This window comes from Melozone crissalis, unplaced genomic scaffold, assembly GCF_028551555.1.
Source record: "Melozone crissalis strain CALT ecotype California unplaced genomic scaffold, PUWL_Pcris_2 ptg000006l_1, whole genome shotgun sequence".
NCBI classification, from domain to species: Eukaryota; Metazoa; Chordata; class Aves; order Passeriformes; family Passerellidae; genus Melozone; species Melozone crissalis.
The window spans coordinates 44,242,150-44,261,348 of record NW_026535784.1 but is presented as its reverse complement, the minus strand read 5'-3'; the positions used below and the strand labels follow the sequence as shown (position 1 = coordinate 44,261,348).

At 47.9% G+C, this 19,199-nt stretch overlaps 2 protein-coding genes across 2 annotated transcripts; both read right to left on the bottom strand.

The window, feature by feature from the left end:
- Positions 1–4,474: 4,474 nt before the first annotated feature.
- On the bottom strand, positions 4,475–8,403 carry LOC128950640 (alcohol dehydrogenase 1-like). Its single transcript, XM_054295519.1, has 9 exons — positions 8,386–8,403; positions 7,404–7,502; positions 6,771–6,912; positions 6,576–6,663; positions 6,231–6,450; positions 5,858–6,118; positions 5,442–5,577; positions 4,986–5,124; positions 4,475–4,576 (listed from the first exon to the last, which is right to left on the bottom strand). The coding sequence occupies exons 1-9, from the start codon at positions 8,401–8,403 to the stop codon at positions 4,552–4,554; spliced, it is 1,128 nt and encodes a 375-aa protein (XP_054151494.1). The 3' UTR covers positions 4,475–4,551.
- A 4,347-nt stretch (positions 8,404–12,750) lies between these two features.
- LOC128950617 (alcohol dehydrogenase 1-like) lies at positions 12,751–16,631 on the bottom strand. Its single transcript, XM_054295484.1, has 9 exons — positions 16,610–16,631; positions 15,617–15,715; positions 15,272–15,413; positions 14,868–14,955; positions 14,529–14,748; positions 14,128–14,388; positions 13,718–13,847; positions 13,262–13,400; positions 12,751–12,852 (listed from the first exon to the last, which is right to left on the bottom strand). Exons 1-9 carry the CDS (start codon positions 16,625–16,627, stop codon positions 12,828–12,830), a joined length of 1,122 nt encoding a protein of 373 aa, XP_054151459.1. The 5' UTR covers positions 16,628–16,631; the 3' UTR covers positions 12,751–12,827.
- Positions 16,632–19,199: the final 2,568 nt, after the last annotated feature.

Genomic DNA, 19,199 nt, shown 5'->3' with positions numbered 1-19,199 from the left:
CTCCCACCCTTGCAGGGCACGGGCGTGCTGGATCTGTCACCACCCCCCCCTGTGGGTTTTTCTTCCCGCAGACCGCGGTGCGGGCCAAGGTCTCTGTGTTTCCCGAGGGTGCCCGCAGTGTAGCCTTGCCGTGTGGCCGGGTTTGTGGCTGCTGGCGGCTGCGCCAGTGTCTTCCATCGCGGCTCCTTTAGTCCGGCCGGCAGATGGACGTTACTGTGCCCGTGAGGGAGCAGCCCGCTGTCCCGGCCTATGGGCCTGTTCTCCCAGCTTGCCCAGATTCCTTCCCAGCTAACGGGACGCCACGGCCGCCTCTGCGCCGCTCCCTGAGGGCCGCAGCAGTGCCTGGGTGTGCCTGCCTTCCCCGGGCGGGGGAATGCCGCCCTGGCTCCCGTTCTGCGGTGCTTGGTACCGCCCGCGTCCCACCTGGGCACAGGGGGAAGCCGAACATGGCTGCAGAACCATGTCTTTTGTGCCTGAATCTGTTCTTGGCTGGACAAACTGCAGTGGTGCAGGCTTTCCTGGGTGGCAATGTGGAGACATTACTTCAGACTGGGTGAAGGCAGTGCGCTGCCAGGGTAGGTGAAGGGATCCGCAGTAAGATGGAGATTTTGACTGGGCTTCTTGACGTTCCATCCAGCAGGCTTTGAAGCAAAGGAGCTATTGCTGCAAGATGGGATCATCCACTGGCTCATGCTGTTGTTTCATTTTCCGAAAAACAGTTTTTCTCCAGGCAGGGTAGGAAGGGCTTCTTGTGAGGTGTGCAGACATGATTGTGTAAGATGAGGGGAACAGTTCTGCCCTGAGCTGTTGGGATTTTCCACAAGAGGTGATGGTGCTCGAGGAATGGCAGGGTGTAACTAAAGTCCCCTTCAGTAGGAAAGGGAATTTTTAATTTCCAATGACATGCTAACAAAAGCTTAGCAAATATCACAGACAACAGCACCAGCATTTGGAAAATTAGTAACAGGACATAAGCAGCTATGGCATTTAGTAAATAACATGAAGGTAACATTTAATAACAAAACTAAAATGAGAAACCTGTAGGCTCATGAATCTGTAGGCTCATGAAAGCTGACATGGAATTGGAGGGTAATATGACCATATGAAGGTAATATATAGGTTACACACCTTGTTGTTGCAATCAACACAGGCCTTGTCAATTTCCTTGGGTAAATTCAGCTCTGCCAACCTCTCCCGCTAATTTCATGCTCTTGGCCACCCCTGATTTGTCAGTGCTTCCAAAAAACCTCCAAGCATTTTATGTTTAGCTAAACTGCACAGATGCTCTGCTTTTTTTAGTATCTGAAAATTGTAGGCACTGATTCTGGTGGACAATTGGACAGATACATAAATCAGACCTCTTTAGCACTCACTGTCCAGTTTCAGAGATGAAAGAAGTTGTTTATTTTTTCATCTTTCCTTCCCTTGCAGTTTTGTGATGCTGCCCCCAGTGTTGCTGTGTGCTTTTGGAAGCCCCTGGACACTGTAAGTGGTTTTGCAACTTTCTTTCTGTTCTCAGCACCATGCAAGCAAATCAAGTTACCACTCCATGATCTTGACTAAACTATCCATGCTTTGTCACATGTTTCAGGTTTATGTAGGTAAGTTCTGTAGGAGAGGACTTCCACTGCTGCTCTGGATTTTACATTTATTTGGTTTTGGTGTTGTTCTATCAGGTGTTACATGTTAATCAGGAGCATCAGCTTGGATGTGGAAAAGAGGAGGGCTTGGAAGCGCTCTGAGCCTGTGGGAGGGAGACCTGGTAATCATGTTCTTGTTTGGTGGATGTGGTCTGTCACGTGGGAAGAAAAGCCCAAAACAACTACGGATCTGTATTACATTTTCTCCTACCCTAGAGGCATTCGTTTTTCTGTACCTTAGTTTAAGTTTGAAGCAGAAGGAGATGTGGGGGAAGAAATCACTTGCAAGCTTGGGAGGCAGTGTATGGCTGAAGGAAGATGCAAGTGATCTGCCAGGGCGCCCATCCTGGGCCAGTGTGAGTGCCAGTGGCAGAAGCTGGCTGTGTGCCTCCCTCAGAAGGAGGAGCTGCTGCCTTGGCACTGGAGCTGCTGGTGACCAGATTGGCAAGGCACAGGGAGGCTGGAGCAGACTGACAAGTCTACCCAGAAGCAAAACTGAAATGCATTAATACAAATGTTGCCTGGTTTGTTTTCCCCAAGCAGATATGGTCCTAGATTGACCCACAGGTAATTTCCCTTCTATTAATACTGTTAATTTTCCAAATCAAACCAGTAGTTTTGATGGAAATATTTCATTAGAGCAACCCTTTTAGAGCTGGGGTAACCTGTGCACTAGTTCCAGCAGTGGATGATTGAGTGTAGCTCTATTTTTGTGGGGCATTGCTTTCAAAGCCATCTTTTTGAATTCTGATTTAAGTTTCCTACGTTTTTCTGTGAAGTACTGGAGGATAATACTTGTGCTCAAAAATGCTCAAAGCTGGTTGGTATTTCTTTGGGTAATTCTTAGGTAATTGCAATATTTTGTAAAGATAAATATAAATATAAATCTAATATTATCTGGTAATTCAAGAAGTGGTTGGTTCCAAAGGAAAAACTTTAGGAATAATTTCACTAATTGATCCTAGTATAATTCTAAAGTATACTAGAGTAAAATACCTTTTCAAAACAAATCTGATGTACTCAGAATAAGTGTGAAAGTGACCATGACAGTTTTGCAGTAGAGACTCATGAAGTTGGGATGCTGAAAGATGTTTAATATTTTAGATATGGAAATAAGTAATTTGGGGAGTTGGTGATTAAATACTCTCAGGTATCTGCATTCGCTGAAAACCAAATAAAGCACAAAAAGCTGATCTAGATCTAATAAGTGCTGATTTTAATATGTTAATATTAAAATAATTATGCAAGGGAAATTTGAAAGTTGAAAGTGTGAAAGTGTTGTGCTGTCACCTCCTTCTTTGCACTTGGCATAATTTTCTTCTGGTTTGTATAAATGTCTTTGCTTTCAAATGTAATTATTTGGCCAGCTGTGAAACAAGTGATATTTTAGGAATCAAGCAGAATTTGAGGGGCTCTCTAATTATCTGCTAAAATTTGAAGTCCTGCCCAGTTAGTGATTGTTGCCCAAGGGGCAGGAGGGTCTCCGAGATCCAGGGCAGCATGCCCGGAGAGCAGGGACAGGTGACCACCAGGTGGCCCTGCTGTAGCGGAGAGCTCCTCAGTACTCAGAAGGGCTTACACAATTTTTCATGTAACAGCAGTTCAAAAGAATTGGTAAAGTGCAAGTTACAATTTACTGTAGGCAGAATTTTTAATAGTGACCAAAATTTTTTTTCATCTAGGTCTAGATTTTTTCCAAAAAGGAAAAATTATTATCTTTTTTCTCAGTACTGCACAGGTCTATGTGTTTATATCTGTTAGACAGATACTTGGCAAATTGATTACATTTTGAGACTTACCACCTGTATAAAATTAAGACTGTGCAGATGCGTGTGCAGTATAGGGAAACATTGTTTATTGGAAGTTCTTGGAGTTTTCTCAATAGGGAAGTGCTAGAACTCAGTTAATTAACATTTATTGAATTATATTGATGTTGACTCATTACTGCCACTCTTATTGTCTTATGTTTAAAAAGTAGTTAGGAGAATTATAGCTAACTTTATCTCATGGCGGAGAAATATGTGCAGAAGGTACTAAAAATTGGTGGACAGGATGGGATTTGTTTACCTTTGATAACTCATTTGTGTGTTCATCATATTCTGTGTAATTGCTGATTGTGCTAAGGGGTTTCCAGAAGTTCAAAGGGCTGTGGGATGTGATAAATGTTGCATAAAAGAGGTCAAAAGGCACAGTACTGTTGTGGGTCAAATGTTCAGCACTGAAAGAAGAATTGATTTAGCAGAATGACTATTTGAAGTGACAAACCTGTCCTCTGGGGAAGATTTTTCAGAGTTGTACTGTAATATACCATGGGACTTGGTGTGGAAAATATATTAAAAGTACAATAACATTTGCCAAAAATGACACAGCATCCATGGATGCTCTATGAGTGTTACATCATTATAAGAAAGTTATCTACTGCTTTCTATAATATGCTTCAGAGCAGCAGCAGCAGGGGTGGTTTCCCTGCTGGGCCTTGCTGGAAGCTGCACCATTCACCCAGCTGGGACAGGGGCAGAGAGGAGAGGGCCCAGTTCTCTGAGGGAGATGAAGGTGGGGGCAGCAGCAGAGGAGGGGCAAAGGCTGTTGCTCACTGCTGACAACAAGGGTGTGGTAGAACAGATGTGATGTGAGGGGGAGCTCCCCCTGTCCCCTGGAAACACTTCTGATTGAGTGCACTGCATGGGACAAGTTTTACAGAAAACCTTTATTAGTAAAATCATTTTCCTGAGAGAGACATCCTTTTATGTCCTGTCTGGGCACAGCAGGACCAGCAGTGACAGCAGCACAGGTGAGTTCCTCATTCTCTTCTCCTGGTGCCCCACAAGGGGAGGTGCTGGGTGAGAAGGGCCCGGGCCAGGAGAGCACCTGCTGCGCTGGTCCCTCCGCTCGGCTTCCATGGCCGCGTCCCTCAGAAGAGCAGGACGGTGCGGATACTGAAACGTGGAAGGGAAGGGAGGCTTGGCTGCAGCTCAGGAGCAGGCAGTGTGGCAGGCAGGGCTGCCTGGGGACCAGCCACCTTCTCTGCCATCCAGCCTCTTCCTGACTGAGCTGCATGAGGCATGCAGCAGTGGGGCAGCCTTCAAATCCCTGCTGAGGGGAGCCCCTCACGGGATAAGGCCACAGGATCTGTGCTGAGCTGAACCATGAGCAGGAGGGTTCCCTGTGCTGAACATGGGCTCTTCCCTTGGGGCTGTGGCACAACTTGCCAGCACTCAGCTGGGAGGCCCTGCTTCCTCAAAAGGCTCAGGTGCTCTTTGGGAAGCCAGTGTTGCATGTTCTGCCTGTTGGAATTTTAGGGGGGGTGCTGAGGTTTGCTGAACCTCCTGCTGGTCAGGGTCTCACCTTTTTCCTGCACGTAGCAACTCAAATCCCTCGTTCACTTTAGCAAATGGCAGCGTGTGCGTGATCAGCAAGTCCGAATTGAATTTCTTCTCCAAGTAGCCAGAAACTAATTTGGGGATACATTCTCTCATCTTCCAGCCTAGAAACAGGAGAGAGCAGCTGCATGAATATTGGGAGAAAGGCTGTTTTGGTAAGGTAGTGTTACTGTGAGGGTCAGGACTGAGTGACCAGTGCTGGTGCCACACCCTTGTGAGATGTTTTCTGCTCTTTGGGATGAGTGGATTACTGTGAGACAGAAGTGGAGGATTATTTGCACGTCTAATGCTAATGTTCAATACAGACAATGCAGTGCTCCTCTTTATTGTCTTTTACCTGAAAAGCCTGTTTTACTATGATTTGTCAACTGCCAAGAGAGGAAAAGCTGAAATATTTAGAGTGCATTCTTAAGTTCACTACCTCCGAGCACAGTCCCCTTCCATGTACGCCCAGTCAGCAGAAGTGTGGGATCGATGGAAATCTCTGAACCAGAATCCAGTTCTCCAATCATCACACAGACACCAGTGCTCATATTGCAGGAAGCCAGGGAAGCAATCTGATGGGACAGGCAGGAGAATGAGAGAAAGCCATGATGAATTGGTCATGAGAGTCCTCTTTTTGTGCAATCTCTTGCTCCTCCCTGGTAGTCTGAAAACACATATCCCCCCTCGTGGAGCAGACCTGGGGAGCTTGTGGGCTCTTTTAAGATTTCCTCTCAGAAAGATATGCCCAGCAGTGCAGGCAGCCTGTGAGGAACTTCCCATGGGGGTGATTTTTGCCCTGAGAGGAGCCTGTGATGATCTGGGAGGGAGGACAGGTGCTCAAGTGCCACCTACCATGGTGTCCTTGTGCCCGATGGCCTCAAAGGAGTAGTCCACGCCCTGCCCGGTCATCTCAGTGAGCACCTCCTGGATGGGCTTCTGGAAGTCTCGAGGGTTGATGCAGTCGGTGGCTCCCAGCTCCTTGGCCTTGGCAAACTTGTCCTTGTTGATGTCCACGGCAATGATGCGGGAAGCTCCAGCTGCCTTGCAGCCCATGACAACAGAGAGGCCAATTCCTCCAAGTCCAAAAACAGCACAGGTGGAGCCTGGTTTTACCTGCACAGATGGGAGCCTATGAGTCTCCAGCGGGAAGAGGAGGAGGAAGAAAAGAAGGTTTCTTTTGTGCGGGATTGATGAGGTTGTGAGGGTGGCTGTGGTGAATACCAACCTTGGCTGTGTTGATGGCAGCCCCATAGCCTGTGGAAAACCCACAGCCAAACAAGCAGACTTTGTCCAGAGGTGCTGCAGCATCTATCTTGGCAACAGTGTATTCTGGGACCACGGTGTATTCTGCAAAGGTGCTGACCCACAGGAAATGATGGACCTGCTTCCCTTTGCAAGAGAAGCGGCTGGTCTTGTCCGGCAGCAGGTTTTGTGGTTCAGAGATACTGTGGAGGAGATGCAAGTATTTGTATTTGTATTTGTATTTGATTGAGTGAAGCGCTGATGGGGGTTTCAGATTTTTCATAAAGTCAATTCCCTGTAGGTGTAGGGGAAGGCAAAGTAAACTTACTGGGACTTCTGGCAGAAGTTGGATTCAGGGTTCCGGCAGAAGCTGCATTCCCCACACTGAGGGATGCAAAGTGGGATTACTTTGTCACCTGAAAGATAACAATATTCCATGTTATGTGGGTCTAAGGATGCTGCCTGTGTGAGAGCTGATTCCTGGGCATGTGTTTGTATGTGTTTGTATGTGTGTGTCAGTTACCTGGTTTCATAGAGGTCACTCCTTCTCCAACACTTTCCACAATTCCAGCTCCTTCATGGCCAGGGATCACTGGGAATTCTGCATTGGGAAAGCAGCCTTGCAGAAGGTGATCATCTGTGCGACAGATGCCTGTGGCCACAAGCTATTTGGAGAGGAACAAGCAGATGTCCTGGCCTCTGTCTAACTCAGTTTGTGGAAGCAATTTTCCCAGGGGTGTTTTGATGCCCCTCAGTCAGTGCTGGCACTCTGTGGCAGCATACAGAGCCCAGGCTTCCCTTTCCCCTGCTCACTCTGAATGCTCCATGTGGCTTTCCTCTGCACTGAGCTGGAGGTGGAAGAGGAGGGGAGGCCACAGTGTGGGTACCAGAGCCCTGTCCAGGAGAGCAAGGGCTGGAGACAGGATGTGACAACTTAGACAAGAATTAGTCCAAAATTCCAAGTTCCTATGTGACAGCTTAGACAAGAATTAGTCCAAAAAGGACTCCCTGGCAGATAGTGCATTTGAGCCAAGGCAGCTCTGGGCAATGAAAGCCTCTTGGAGGACGCAGATCCCTGAGTTTTACTGAAGTTATAACCACAAGAGGAGCAATTCCCAAAAGGAACAAAGAAAAAGTTATTGAGATGTATTTTTACCTTGATCCGGACTTCCCCTGCCTTTGGGGGTGCAACTTCCACCTCCTCAACAGAGAGTTTGCCCGGGGCCCAGACAACAGCAGCCCTGCACCTGATGGCCTGGAAACAAGCGAGAGGAATACATTGCATGGGAACGTTTGCCTTTAAAAGCACACAGCTGGGGGAAGCCATCCTGCAGTCACCTAAACCCGAGGTGCTCAAGCCTGGTGATGCTCAGCTGCACCTGAAACCAAGTGCTGTTCAATAAAGACTGGCCTAGTTTAGGGTCTGAGGAAACCCCATTTGTGGTTTGTGATCCAAAGAGTATCAGGTGTAGCCTTGGAAAGCTACTGGGTTCTGATGGCTTTGGTGGATTTTTCATAATATCCCCATGTGTTACTGGCCAGACTGTGCTGTCATGAGCCCTGCAGACCCTACCTGGTGGAAGTGCCAATGGAGAGCTTTGATGTCAGCTTTGTGACACACTGGGCTGAAGGTGAGAGAGGGGTTATGGAATTGTCCCCATCTGATGGGCACCTGGATAATTTCTTTCCTTTACCTAGGTTTGATTTGCGTGTGACATGGCACAAACCCTTCCCCAATTCAACTCAAAGCAGTTTGGCATCAGCAAGATGGGGCTTGCAGCCTGAAAAGGGTATTGCCGTGGACAAGGCTGAGTGCAGGAGGTGAGCGGCTGAAGAGGGCACCACAGGAGAGCTGCCTTTGCTGCCAGAGCAGGAGCACAGGATGGGATTGAGCAGGAGGGTGTTTTTACGGGCAGCACAATTGCAGATTTTGTCTCCTGAGCAGCCGGGCAGGACAGAGTGGGAATGCGCTACCAAATGCAGAGTCTGGTGACATTCTCAGAGTTTTGGGAGAGGAGGGGGAGTAAGGTCAGAGGAAAGGGGGCCCGCGGAGTGCTGTGCAGGGTGAGCCTTCTGCAGCGGATTTGGCCAAGAGCAGGGCACGTGGGAAAGGAGGGTGGGAAATGCCTTGTCCTTACTTTTCCCGCAGTGGCCATGAGGTCTTAGCGGAGCCGTGTGTGTCGCTGTGGCAGGCTGGAGGGAAGCTGCTGCCCGGGCGTGCTGCAGGGTCCGCCAGGCGGTGAGCGGGAGCAGTCCCGGCGCGGCACCGTCTCTGGAGAGCGCTGGTTAATGTGTGTCGGGGGCTGGATGCTGGGCGGCGCAGGGAGTGCTGAGGGGAGGAGCTGGACAGCGGCAGGGAGATGGATGGGGGCAGAAGTCCTCCAGGGACTTGAGTTTTATCAGTGACTCTGCCCTTGGGTCATTGCCTGCCCTCCCTGCCTGAAAGGCTCAGAGAGCTCAGAAAGGTTGGTTTATTTCTTCCAGTTGCTTCTGGCAGGTGTGGAGGGAGGAGATCTGCATCTCTGCTGGGGCTTCCTCGGAGTCTCCTTTTTGCCAGTTTGGAGCATTTGACCTGGTGTCCATTCCCACCACAATATTTGCGAAAGGATTAAAAATTTTTAAAAACTAAAATAAAACAAATCCAAAGGCAGTGAAAATGTGGTGGATAAAGACACATGTCCCTCTGGGTTGAAGCTTTACTGTCTGTGATATTGGAGTTATTTTCAGAGCTATTTTCACCAGAGCAGTAAGGGGAACGTCTGTCAAGAAAGGAATTTTTTTCCCCAAGGACCCATTTGCTTGACTGCAGTGTAGCCAGGTTTGTAGGGTGGTTCACTCCACCCAGGCTTTTCAGGTTCTTCCAGAGCTGTTTTCTGCTGAGGCATTTGAAAAGGTGATGTGTTGCAGGGATTATATGAGCAAGAGCTTGTTGGAGGACCAGGCTGAGATGAGCAGCCCGAGTGTGATGTAACCCCCACCGTTCGAGAGGAATCTTCCTTCTGTGTGAAGACACTTTTGCAAACCTAAGGAATGGGATAATTTCCTAGAAGACTGCCACTAATGACATATACCCCCTTCTTGGACCACTAGCCTTTTAGAATGCTATAATGAGGAGAAGTCAGCTCTTTGGCTATTGAGAAAGTTTATATATGTGTATGTATATATATATTTTATTTAATGAAAGGACATTTGTTGACATTTGGATTAGCAAAAAGGACTGGACATGATCAGAAAAAAGTGTAGCATTCCTGGATGAGGAGGGCATTGTTCTGTAGACTCAAGCTTGGTACATTCAGCTCTACAGCTGATTCACACGTCCTTCACAAAATCACAGAATGGCCTTGCTTAGATGGGAACTTAAAGATCATGTTGTACCACCTGCCTGCCATGGGCAGGAACACCTCTCACCAGAGGAAATTACTCATAGCCACATCTGAGTGGCCTCAGATGCTGCCAAGAATGGAGCATCAACAGCTTCTCCTCAGCCTGTTCCAGTACCTCAGCACTGTCACAGTAAAGAATTTCTTCCTAATATCTGGTCTAAACTTACCCTCCGTCATGCCTGTTATCCTAGCAGGGCACCCACCAGATGCCATAGAAGAAGAATACAGTTCTTCTCCAAGATTTTCATGTACTTTCCTGTGCCTTGCAATCCTCACTTCAGCTCCAAAGTGGCCTGATTTAAGTGCTCAGCCAAAACCAAAAATTCTCTGTAGGCTGTTCAGACAGACCCACTGCACAGAACTCCTGGGACACAGAGTAGTTGACTTTGATTCCCATTCTGTCTTCTGCATTGCACAAGGGCTGGAAAGCACTTCCAGAGGATGAATGCTCTATGGCAGATATCCCATAGGGTTGGCAGTGTTTGAAGTTGAAACCAACAAATTTCAAAAGTCCTGTAACAAATAAGGAATTCATTCACCTGCTTCCTAGATAGCATTCCATACAGATGGCTTGTGATTTCATCTCACACCTAAGGACGTAAATGTGCTACTTAGCTGGCACTTCATGGCTCTGAAGACGTGTCTAGAGTCTGCTGTTGAGTGGATAACCTACACAATGGTTGTAAAAAGATCTTTCAAATATGTACTGTTATTTTTCCTTAAAACAGCTATGTGACACTGTAGTCCCCCAGACCTGCAAACCCACCACTGATGTGTAATGAGAATTTCTGTCTGCCCTGCTTGCAGTTGTTAAGGGCCATGGGGAGCTGGCACCTCTGCAAAACATTTGGAATGCATGTAATTATTGTAGGGAGTTGATATTGAGATCTTGTTGCTGTGCAGATTTTTGTATCTGTTTCAGACAGGAGGTTGTTGTTGTTTTTGTCTTATCCAGGTAATAGAGGGAAAATAAGATCAAACTTGTATGTCAGCAGGCATGGCTTTAATGATTAACTTTTTAATGGCCATTCCTGTGTATCTTTGTTCTACAATATGTGCTATCCTGACTTGCTGTATGTAGTCATGTATTTTATAAGCTTTTAGAGCTGATCTATGAGGTCAGATGCCATTACACGCAGGCACAGACCTCATGGTGTTTGTCTTCATCTTGGTAGTCAGTTTTCTGTCCCCCACTTTATGTTCTGGTTGTTTGCTGCCTGTATCAAGAGGTGGAAAGACGGTAGAATATTTGACAGAAATCTCTGTGGAACAGATGCTGAAATGCACTTCTGAGGGCTAAGTACAAATCTTATCTTTCCTGGTGCCAGCATCAGGTTTCTGTAATTTTTAATCACAAGTCAGAGTCTGATATGAGTTCCTTTATTAATGACCCAGCATTACATTTCTGTCCACAGTGTAAGTGGGCACCTGATCAGAGACAATTTTTGCATTCTACTGTGAAGGTCAAACTAGACCATATCCTACAGGATTTGTTAGCAGTATTAATAATTCCCTATTCTAAAAGATGCCCTGGTGTTTTAATTTCCATAAGAACAGAAATATTGTGTACCTCTTACAAGATGATAGCGGTTTGAGGCAAATGAGGTAAGGAAAGTGGCAGTTATATTCACCCTGATATATTGTACCTAGCAGAGATATAGAAAACAATTCTGACAAAGATCTATTAAAATGAGCGATTGATTGTGTTCACCCTAGTGGAGGAGAATGGCTGAGGGAAAAAATGTTAAAATAGAGACCAGGACTCTTGGAGCAATTGCTGATACTGCGTCCATGCTATCATAGAATGATGGAATATCTCAACTTGGGGAGGACCCATTAGACCATAGCCTTGCCTTTCTGTTTTCTTTTTTTTTGCTCAGAAAAAATTCCTTTGTTGGACTAGCTGTGATCATAGTACATCCTCCAGAATTTCACTCTGCAATTACGTTACCGAGGAGGAATTTTACTTTATGAATTCTGATAGCCTAGGTATAGCACCTCTAGCACCCACATTTGTGTGTGATGGGACACAAATGCACATGTAATGTCTCTTCCCCATTACAGTCTGTACATTTCTCTGAGGTTTTTTCAAGATGAAAACTAGAGCAGGAGAAAAGCCTCCGTTCTAAGACCAGGATCTAGAGAGGACAAATAAGAATGAAGGAAGGAAAACTGAGGAGGGAATAGTACAGAGCACCGTGATGGGTCTATAGTAGATGCCCATGGTGACATCCACATTATTTGTTTGCCCCTTGATTCTCACCCAGAGGCTCTCAACTGTGCCATTACATCTCCATACATTCCAACCCTTCTATTCCATGCAGTGCCACCTGCCTGCCTCTTCTGCCCTGCCTTTCCCTCCTGAAGAGCCTGTAACCATCCAACCATTCCAGGCCACTCCAGTCACAGGACTTGTCCCACCAGTTTCATTTATGCCAGCGATATCAAGTCTCTGGCACCTGGCGAAAGTTTCCAGGTCACTGTTGCTTGTTCCTCAAGCTGCATTCATTGGTATAGAAACATTTTCATGAGTGGTGCTTTGCAACCAACGCTTGTGAAGCAGATTGAGGGGTTCCCTTACTGCTCCTTTCCTCACATTTTGGCACACAATGCCACTGTTCATCACTGGCCAGCCTGGTATTCTCCCATTCCCCTTCCCAGACTAGTTTAAAGCTCTGTCAAAGAGCCCTGCTAGTTCCTGTGCTAGAACTCCTTTTCCCCTCTGAGAATGGCTCATCCTGTCAGGTGTGTGTAGACGAGGTGGTGAATAGATCACCCCACAGTCAAAAACCAGTATTTTTTTTTGGCTTGCACCAGCATTGGAGCCATGCATGAACCCCATGGATCTGCCTATTCCTACCAGTATAATTCCTCGTTATTGACGGGTCAAGGAAATCACTACCAGTGTTCCTGATCCATCAACCCAATGTCCCAAGGCGCTGGAGTCTCTGTTGATTGAGAGCACTGTGTCAAATAAGTTCGTTTAAAAACCTTTATTAGTAAAAGCGTTTTCCTGGGAGAGACATCCTTTTATGTCCTGTCTGGGCACAGCAGGACCAGCAGTGACAGCAGCACAGGTGAGTTCCTCATTCTCTTCTCCTGGTGCCCCACAAGGGGAGGTGCTGGGTGAGAAGGGCCCGGGCCAGGAGAGCACCTGCTGCGCTGGTCCCTCCGCTCGGCTTCCATGGCCGCGTCCCTCAGAAGAGCAGGACGGTGCGGATACTGAAACGTGGAAGGGAAGGGAGGCTTGGCTGCAGCTCAGGAGCAGGCAGTGTGGCAGGCAGGGCTGCCTGGGGACCAGCCACCTTCTCTGCCATCCAGCCTCTTCCTGACTGAGCTGCATGAGGCATGCAGCAGTGGGGCAGCCTTCAAATCCCTGCTGAGGGGAGCCCCTCATGGGATAAGGCCACAGGATCTGTGCTGAGCTGAACCATGAGCAGGAGGGTTCCCTGTGCTGAACATGGGCTCTTCCCTTGGGGCTGTGGCACAACTTGCCAGCACTCAGCTGGGAGGCCCTGCTTCCTCAAAAGGCTCAGGTGCTCTTTGGGAAGCCAGTGTTGCATGTTCTGCCTGTTGGAATTTTAGGGGGGGTGCTGAGGTTTGCTGAACCTCCTGCTGGTCAGGGTCTCACCTTTTTCCTGCACGTAGCAACTCAAATCCCTCGTTCACTTTAGCAAATGGCAGCGTGTGCGTGATCAGCAAGTCCGAATTGAATTTCTTCTCCAAATAGCCGGAAACTAATTTGGGGATACATTCTCTCGTCTTCCAGCCTAGAAACAGGAGAGAGCAGCTGCCTGAATAATGGGAGCAAGGCTGTTTTGGTAAGGTAGTGTTACTGTGAGGGTCAGGACTGAGTGACCAGTGCTGGTGCCACACCCTTGTGAGATGTTTTCTGCTGTTTAGGATGAGTGGGTTACTGTGAGAGACAGGTGGGGGATTATTTGCACGTCTAATGCTAATGTTCAATACAGACAATGCAGTGCTCCTCTTTAGTGTCTTTTACCTGAAAAGCCTGTTTTACTATGATTTGTCAACTGCCAAGAGAGGAAAAGCTGAAGTATTAAGATCGTATTCTTAAGTCTTATACCTCCAAACATCGTCCCCTTCCATGTACGCCCAGTCAGCAGAAGTGTGGGATCGATGGAAATCTCTGAATCCAGTACCCCGACCATCACACAGACACCAGTGCTCATATTGCAGGAAGCCAGGGAAGCAATCTGATGGGACAGGCAGGAGAATGAGAGAAAGCCATGATGAGTTGGTCATGAGAGTCCTCTTTTTGTGCAATCTCTTGCTCCTCCCTGGTAGTCTGAAAACACATATCCCCCCTCGTGGAGCAGACCTGGGGAGCTTGTGGGCTCTTTTAAGATTTCCTCTCAGAAAGATATGCCCAGCAGTGCAGGCAGCCTGTGAGGAACTTCCCATGGGGGTGATTTTTGCCCTGAGAGGAGCCTGTGATGATCTGGGAGGGAGGACAGGTGCTCAAGTGCCACCTACCATGGTGTCCTTGTGCCCGATGGCCTCAAAGGAGTAGTCCACGCCCTGCCCGGTCATCTCAGTGAGCACCTCCTGGATGGGCTTCTGGAAGTCTCGAGGGTTGATGCAGTCGGTGGCTCCCAGCTCCTTGGCCTTGGCAAACTTGTCCTTGTTGATGTCCACGGCAATGATGCGGGAAGCTCCAGCTGCCTTGCAGCCCATGACAACAGAGAGGCCAACTCCTCCAAGCCCAAAAACAGCACAGGTGGAGCCTGGTTTTACCTGCACAGATGGGAGCCTATGAGTCTCCAGCGGGAAGAGGAGGAGGAAGAAGGGGAGGGGGAGGAGGAGGAGGAGAAGGTTTCTTTTGTACAGGATTGATGAGGTTGTGAGGGTGGCCCTGGTGTTCTAAACATTCCAACCTTGGCTGTGTTGATGGCAGCCCCATAGCCTGTGGAAAACCCACAGCCAAACAAGCAGACTTTGTCCAGAGGTGCTGCAGCATCTATCTTGGCCACGGCGTACTCTGGCACCACAGTGAATTCTGCAAAGGTGCTGACCCACACAAAATGATGGACTTGCTTCCCTTTGCAAGAGAAGCGGCTGGTCTTGTCCGGCAGCAGGTTTTGTGGTTCAGAAAAACTGTGGAGGAGATGCAAGTATTTGTATTTGTATTTGATTGAGTGAAGCGCTGATGGAGGTGTCAGATTTGTCATAAAGTCAATTCCCTGTAGGTGTAGGGGAAGGCAAAGTAAACTTACTGGGACTTCTGGCAGAAGTTGGATTCAGGATTCCGGCAGAAGCTGCATTCCCCACACTGAGGGAGGCAAAGGGGAATCACTTTGTCTCCTGCAACAAGATGGATCTCTGTTAGGTGCCTTTAGCTCCACAGTCCCTGAGGGCATTGCCTGTTGAATCACCTCTCCTGAACTTTATGATGGTAGAAACCTACAGTGAACTCTCTGCTTTCCCTGTCAGGATGAATGCTTCAGGCCTCATTTGTCTACATGGAGAACAGATTGGAAAATTGGGCATGGGAGTCCAGTGCATTGCTTCTGCACTTAGTTTTTTAACCAGTGACTCAGGAGAAGGGAGTAGTTTCTGAGCTCTTGGCAGAGCTTTGAGGCCTGAATCCTGGGCATGCATTTGAGAGTGTGTTGGTTACCTGGTTTCACAGAGGTCACTCCTTCTCCAATGCTTTCCACAATCCCAGCTCCTTCATGGCCAGGAATAACTGGGAATTCCACATTAGGCAAGGAACCTTTCAAAACGTGATCATCTGAGTGACAGATGCCTGTGGCCACCATCTGTTCAGAGAGGAAAGAGTAAATGGTGATTTCTAGAAATAGTCCAGCCACTATTTATTTGAGTTTATGGAAGGATGTTCCACAGAACTTCTCTGGGCAGTTAAGGTGATGGGTGGACACTGATCACTGGATTATATCCAAGCTACAGCCACAAGAAGAGCAGCTCCCTCAAGGGAGAAAAAATTATTGAAATGTATGTTTACCTTGATCCGGACTTCCCCCGCCTTTGGGGGTGCAACTTCCACCTCCTCAACAGAGAGTTTGCCCGGGGCCCAGGCAACAGCAGCCCTGCACCTGATAACCTGGAAACAAGCGAGAGGAATTCATTGCTGGGAAAGGTTCACCTTTGACAAGAGCCCAGGACAGTTGTCCTACAAGCACCAAAGCCAAGGCTGCACAACACGTGTCTGTGCCCACTGCAGCACACACTTCTAGATCTACACAACTGTCCTGTGCTGTTTTCTGAGGGTTGCTGGTTGGGTGGGATTTGGTGGGAGAGCAGAAACATTGGAGTGCTCCGCTGTATGCAAAGCCAAACAGTGTTCAGTAAACACTGGCTTTGTGTGAAGTGTGAAATCAAATGAAGTGACTGGTTCATCTGGTGTACGGGCAGATATGACAGCAACATGAGTGCTTCTGCAGGTTAAGGTAAGCAAGACAGAACTTTTCCTTTCAGTGAGCTAAGGGTATCTAAAAAGAGGTTACAAAACAGTCCCAGCACGACTGACAACTGGATAATTTCTCTCCTTGCCAAAAGGATGATTTATGTGTGACATGGCACAAACCCTTCCCCAATTCAACTCAAAGCAGTTTGGCATCAGCAAGATGGGGCTTGCAGCCTGAAAAGGGTATTGCCGTGGACAAGGCTGAGTGCAGGAGGTGAGCGGCTGAAGAGGGCACCACAGGAGAGCTGCCTTTGCTGCCAGAGCAGGAGCACAGGATGGGATTGAGCAGGAGGGTGTTTTTACGGGCAGCACAATTGCAGATTTTGTCTCCTGAGCAGCCGGGCAGGACAGAGTGGGAATGCGCTACCAAATGCAGAGTCTGGTGACATTCTCAGAGTTTTGGGAGAGGAGGGGGAGTAAGGTCAGAGGAAAGGGGGCCCGCGGAGTGCTGTGCAGGGTGAGCCTTCTGCAGCGGATTTGGCCAAGAGCAGGGCACGTGGGAAAGGAGGGTGGGAAATGCCTTGTCCTTACTTTTCCCGCAGTGGCCATGAGGTCTTAGCGGAGCCGTGTGTGTCGCTGTGGCAGGCTGGAGGGAAGCTGCTGCCCGGGCGTGCTGCAGGGTCCGCCAGGCGGTGAGCGGGAGCAGTCCCGGCGCGGCACCGTCTCTGGAGAGCGCTGGTTAATGTGTGTCGGGGGCTGGATGCTGGGCGGCGCAGGGAGTGCTGAGGGGAGGAGCTGGACAGCGGCAGGGAGATGGATGGGGGCAGAAGTCCTCCAGGGACTTGAGTTTTATCAGTGACTCTGCCCTTGGGTCATTGCCTGCCCTCCCTGCCTGAAAGGCTCAGAGAGCTCAGAAAGGTTGGTTTATTTCTTCCAGTTGCTTCTGGCAGGTGTGGAGGGAGGAGATCTGCATCTCTGCTGGGGCTTCCTCGGAGTCTCCTTTTTGCCAGTTTGGAGCATTTGACCTGGTGTCCATTCCCACCACAATATTTGCGAAAGGATTAAAAATTTTTAAAAACTAAAATAAAACAAATCCAAAGGCAGTGAAAATGTGGTGGATAAAGACACATGTCCCTCTGGGTTGAAGCTTTACTGTCTGTGATATTGGAGTTATTTTCAGAGCTATTTTCACCAGAGCAGTAAGGGGAACGTCTGTCAAGAAAGGAATTTTTTCCCCAAGGACCCATTTGCTTGACTGCAGTGTAGCCAGGTTTGTAGGGTGGTTCACTCCACCCAGGCTTTTCAGGTTCTTCCAGAGCTGTTTTCTGCTGAGGCATTTGAAAAGGTGATGTGTAGGAGAGACAGGATGAGCAAGAGCTTGTTGGAGGACTGGGTAAGATGAGCACTGTGTGTGTTTGGGAACTGTTTCTGTGTTTGGGAAGAGGCCCCACGTTTACGTGTTCAGTGGAGTGCCCGCAGAGGTTTGTGTTGGTGCTTGCTATTGAATGTCCCAGCCCTTTCTCATGGGCTGAGGGGGAGGTTCGTAGCAGCTGCAATACTCAGAGTTGGCTGGCCAAGCCCCCAGCTCTCAAGTACCCTGAACATATCTCCAGCTCCAGGGATGCCACCCAGCTGCTCTATCCTGCCCCAGCAGCTGTCTGAGCTCTTGCACAGAGCATGGCAGCCCTGTGGTGGGACAGTGGTCCCAGCCACATGGCTGTGCTGCTTGGCATTCAGTTCTCCAGCCCTGCTGGTCAACTTGACCTCTAGGCGAAGGCATGCTCCTGTCTTGGAGATGAGCAGCTGGCTCTAGCACAGACATGCACTTGTGGGTCACTTTTATCTGTATTTTAGGTAAACAGGGATGTTTAACAGTTTTTCCCAAGAATTGTCTACTTTTCATACATTTGTTTGCACACCTATGGTAGCCTCAATCAGAGTATGAACGATGATGATATATAATTTCCCAGGAATAAGGAGTTTTAGAATGAAGTTTTAAAGATTTTCAGTATTCAGCCCGGTCAACCTGTTGCATTTAAAAATAAATAAATCTATCATGACTTCTAGTATGCTTTGTGTATCTTGTTAGAGAAAAAAAAAAATTCTTGTCCAGAGAAATTTTTTTCACTTGTCCAAACATATGATAACCCCTGAACAAAACATGGGCTTCTTGTCTCCCAGGTATATGTGTAGCACAGGTGTTCTTATTACTGGGATCTGTGGTCTCCATCTGATAACCTGGAAGCATTGGAGGGAATTTTGTTGTGTGGAAATGATCATTTGGCTTTGATACACTGTCAGGGAGAGTGATCTTAAAAGCATGTGAAAATAGAGCTGCACACTGGAGCATGTGCCATTTCCTGGGGCAGTGTCTGGGTGGATGGAATGTGGTGGGAGAGCAGAAATATGGGAGTGCTCAGCTGTAAGCAAAGCCAAGTGATGTTCAGTTAAACTCTTCCATAGTTCAAGGTCTGAGGAAACACCCTTTGTGCTTTGTCTGGTAGTTAGATTGCTTCTTGGGAAATTACTGGATTTTTCATGTATTTGGTGGATTTTTCCTGGTATCATGTGCTAGTGGACAGCTGGTGCTCTGATGAGGCATGCGGTCTCTACTCGTTGCCAGGAAAGCTCCTAAAGAGAGGCTTACACAGGGCTGTGCAAGAGCTGTCCAGAGCTGTCCTGGGCCCCCCCAGGAGTACCTCGGAGCCAGAGAGTCATCAGGAAGGGCTGGCAGAAACCTTCTGTCCAAGATATACAATCGCACAAACAAATTCATCTTCAGCTGAGTGTTGATGAGGGTCTGCAGGGCAAAATACTCTAGGAAAGTATGAACTTTTTGTTGTTTCTCAGTCAGAATGCACTTCATTCCTCCATCAAAGGAAATGCAATTGCAGGAAAAAAAAATTAGAGACTACAAGAAAATGGACCAGGATTACATCAGTTGCAGTGCAAAGGACCAAACCAGGCCAAAACTAACCTCACAGATGTTGCAAAAGCAGGGGAAAAATCAAGGAGGAGGACACAACTTGGAGCAGAAGGTATGAAGGGCATGGCATGGAGACTTAAAAAAAAATCTTTCCCAAAGTCAAAACCATCAAAAGGCAGGCCATATGCCATCAAGTGCAGGCACATGCACCAAAGCCTGCCAAAATTGATCCCCATTGAAATCACAATATTTGGT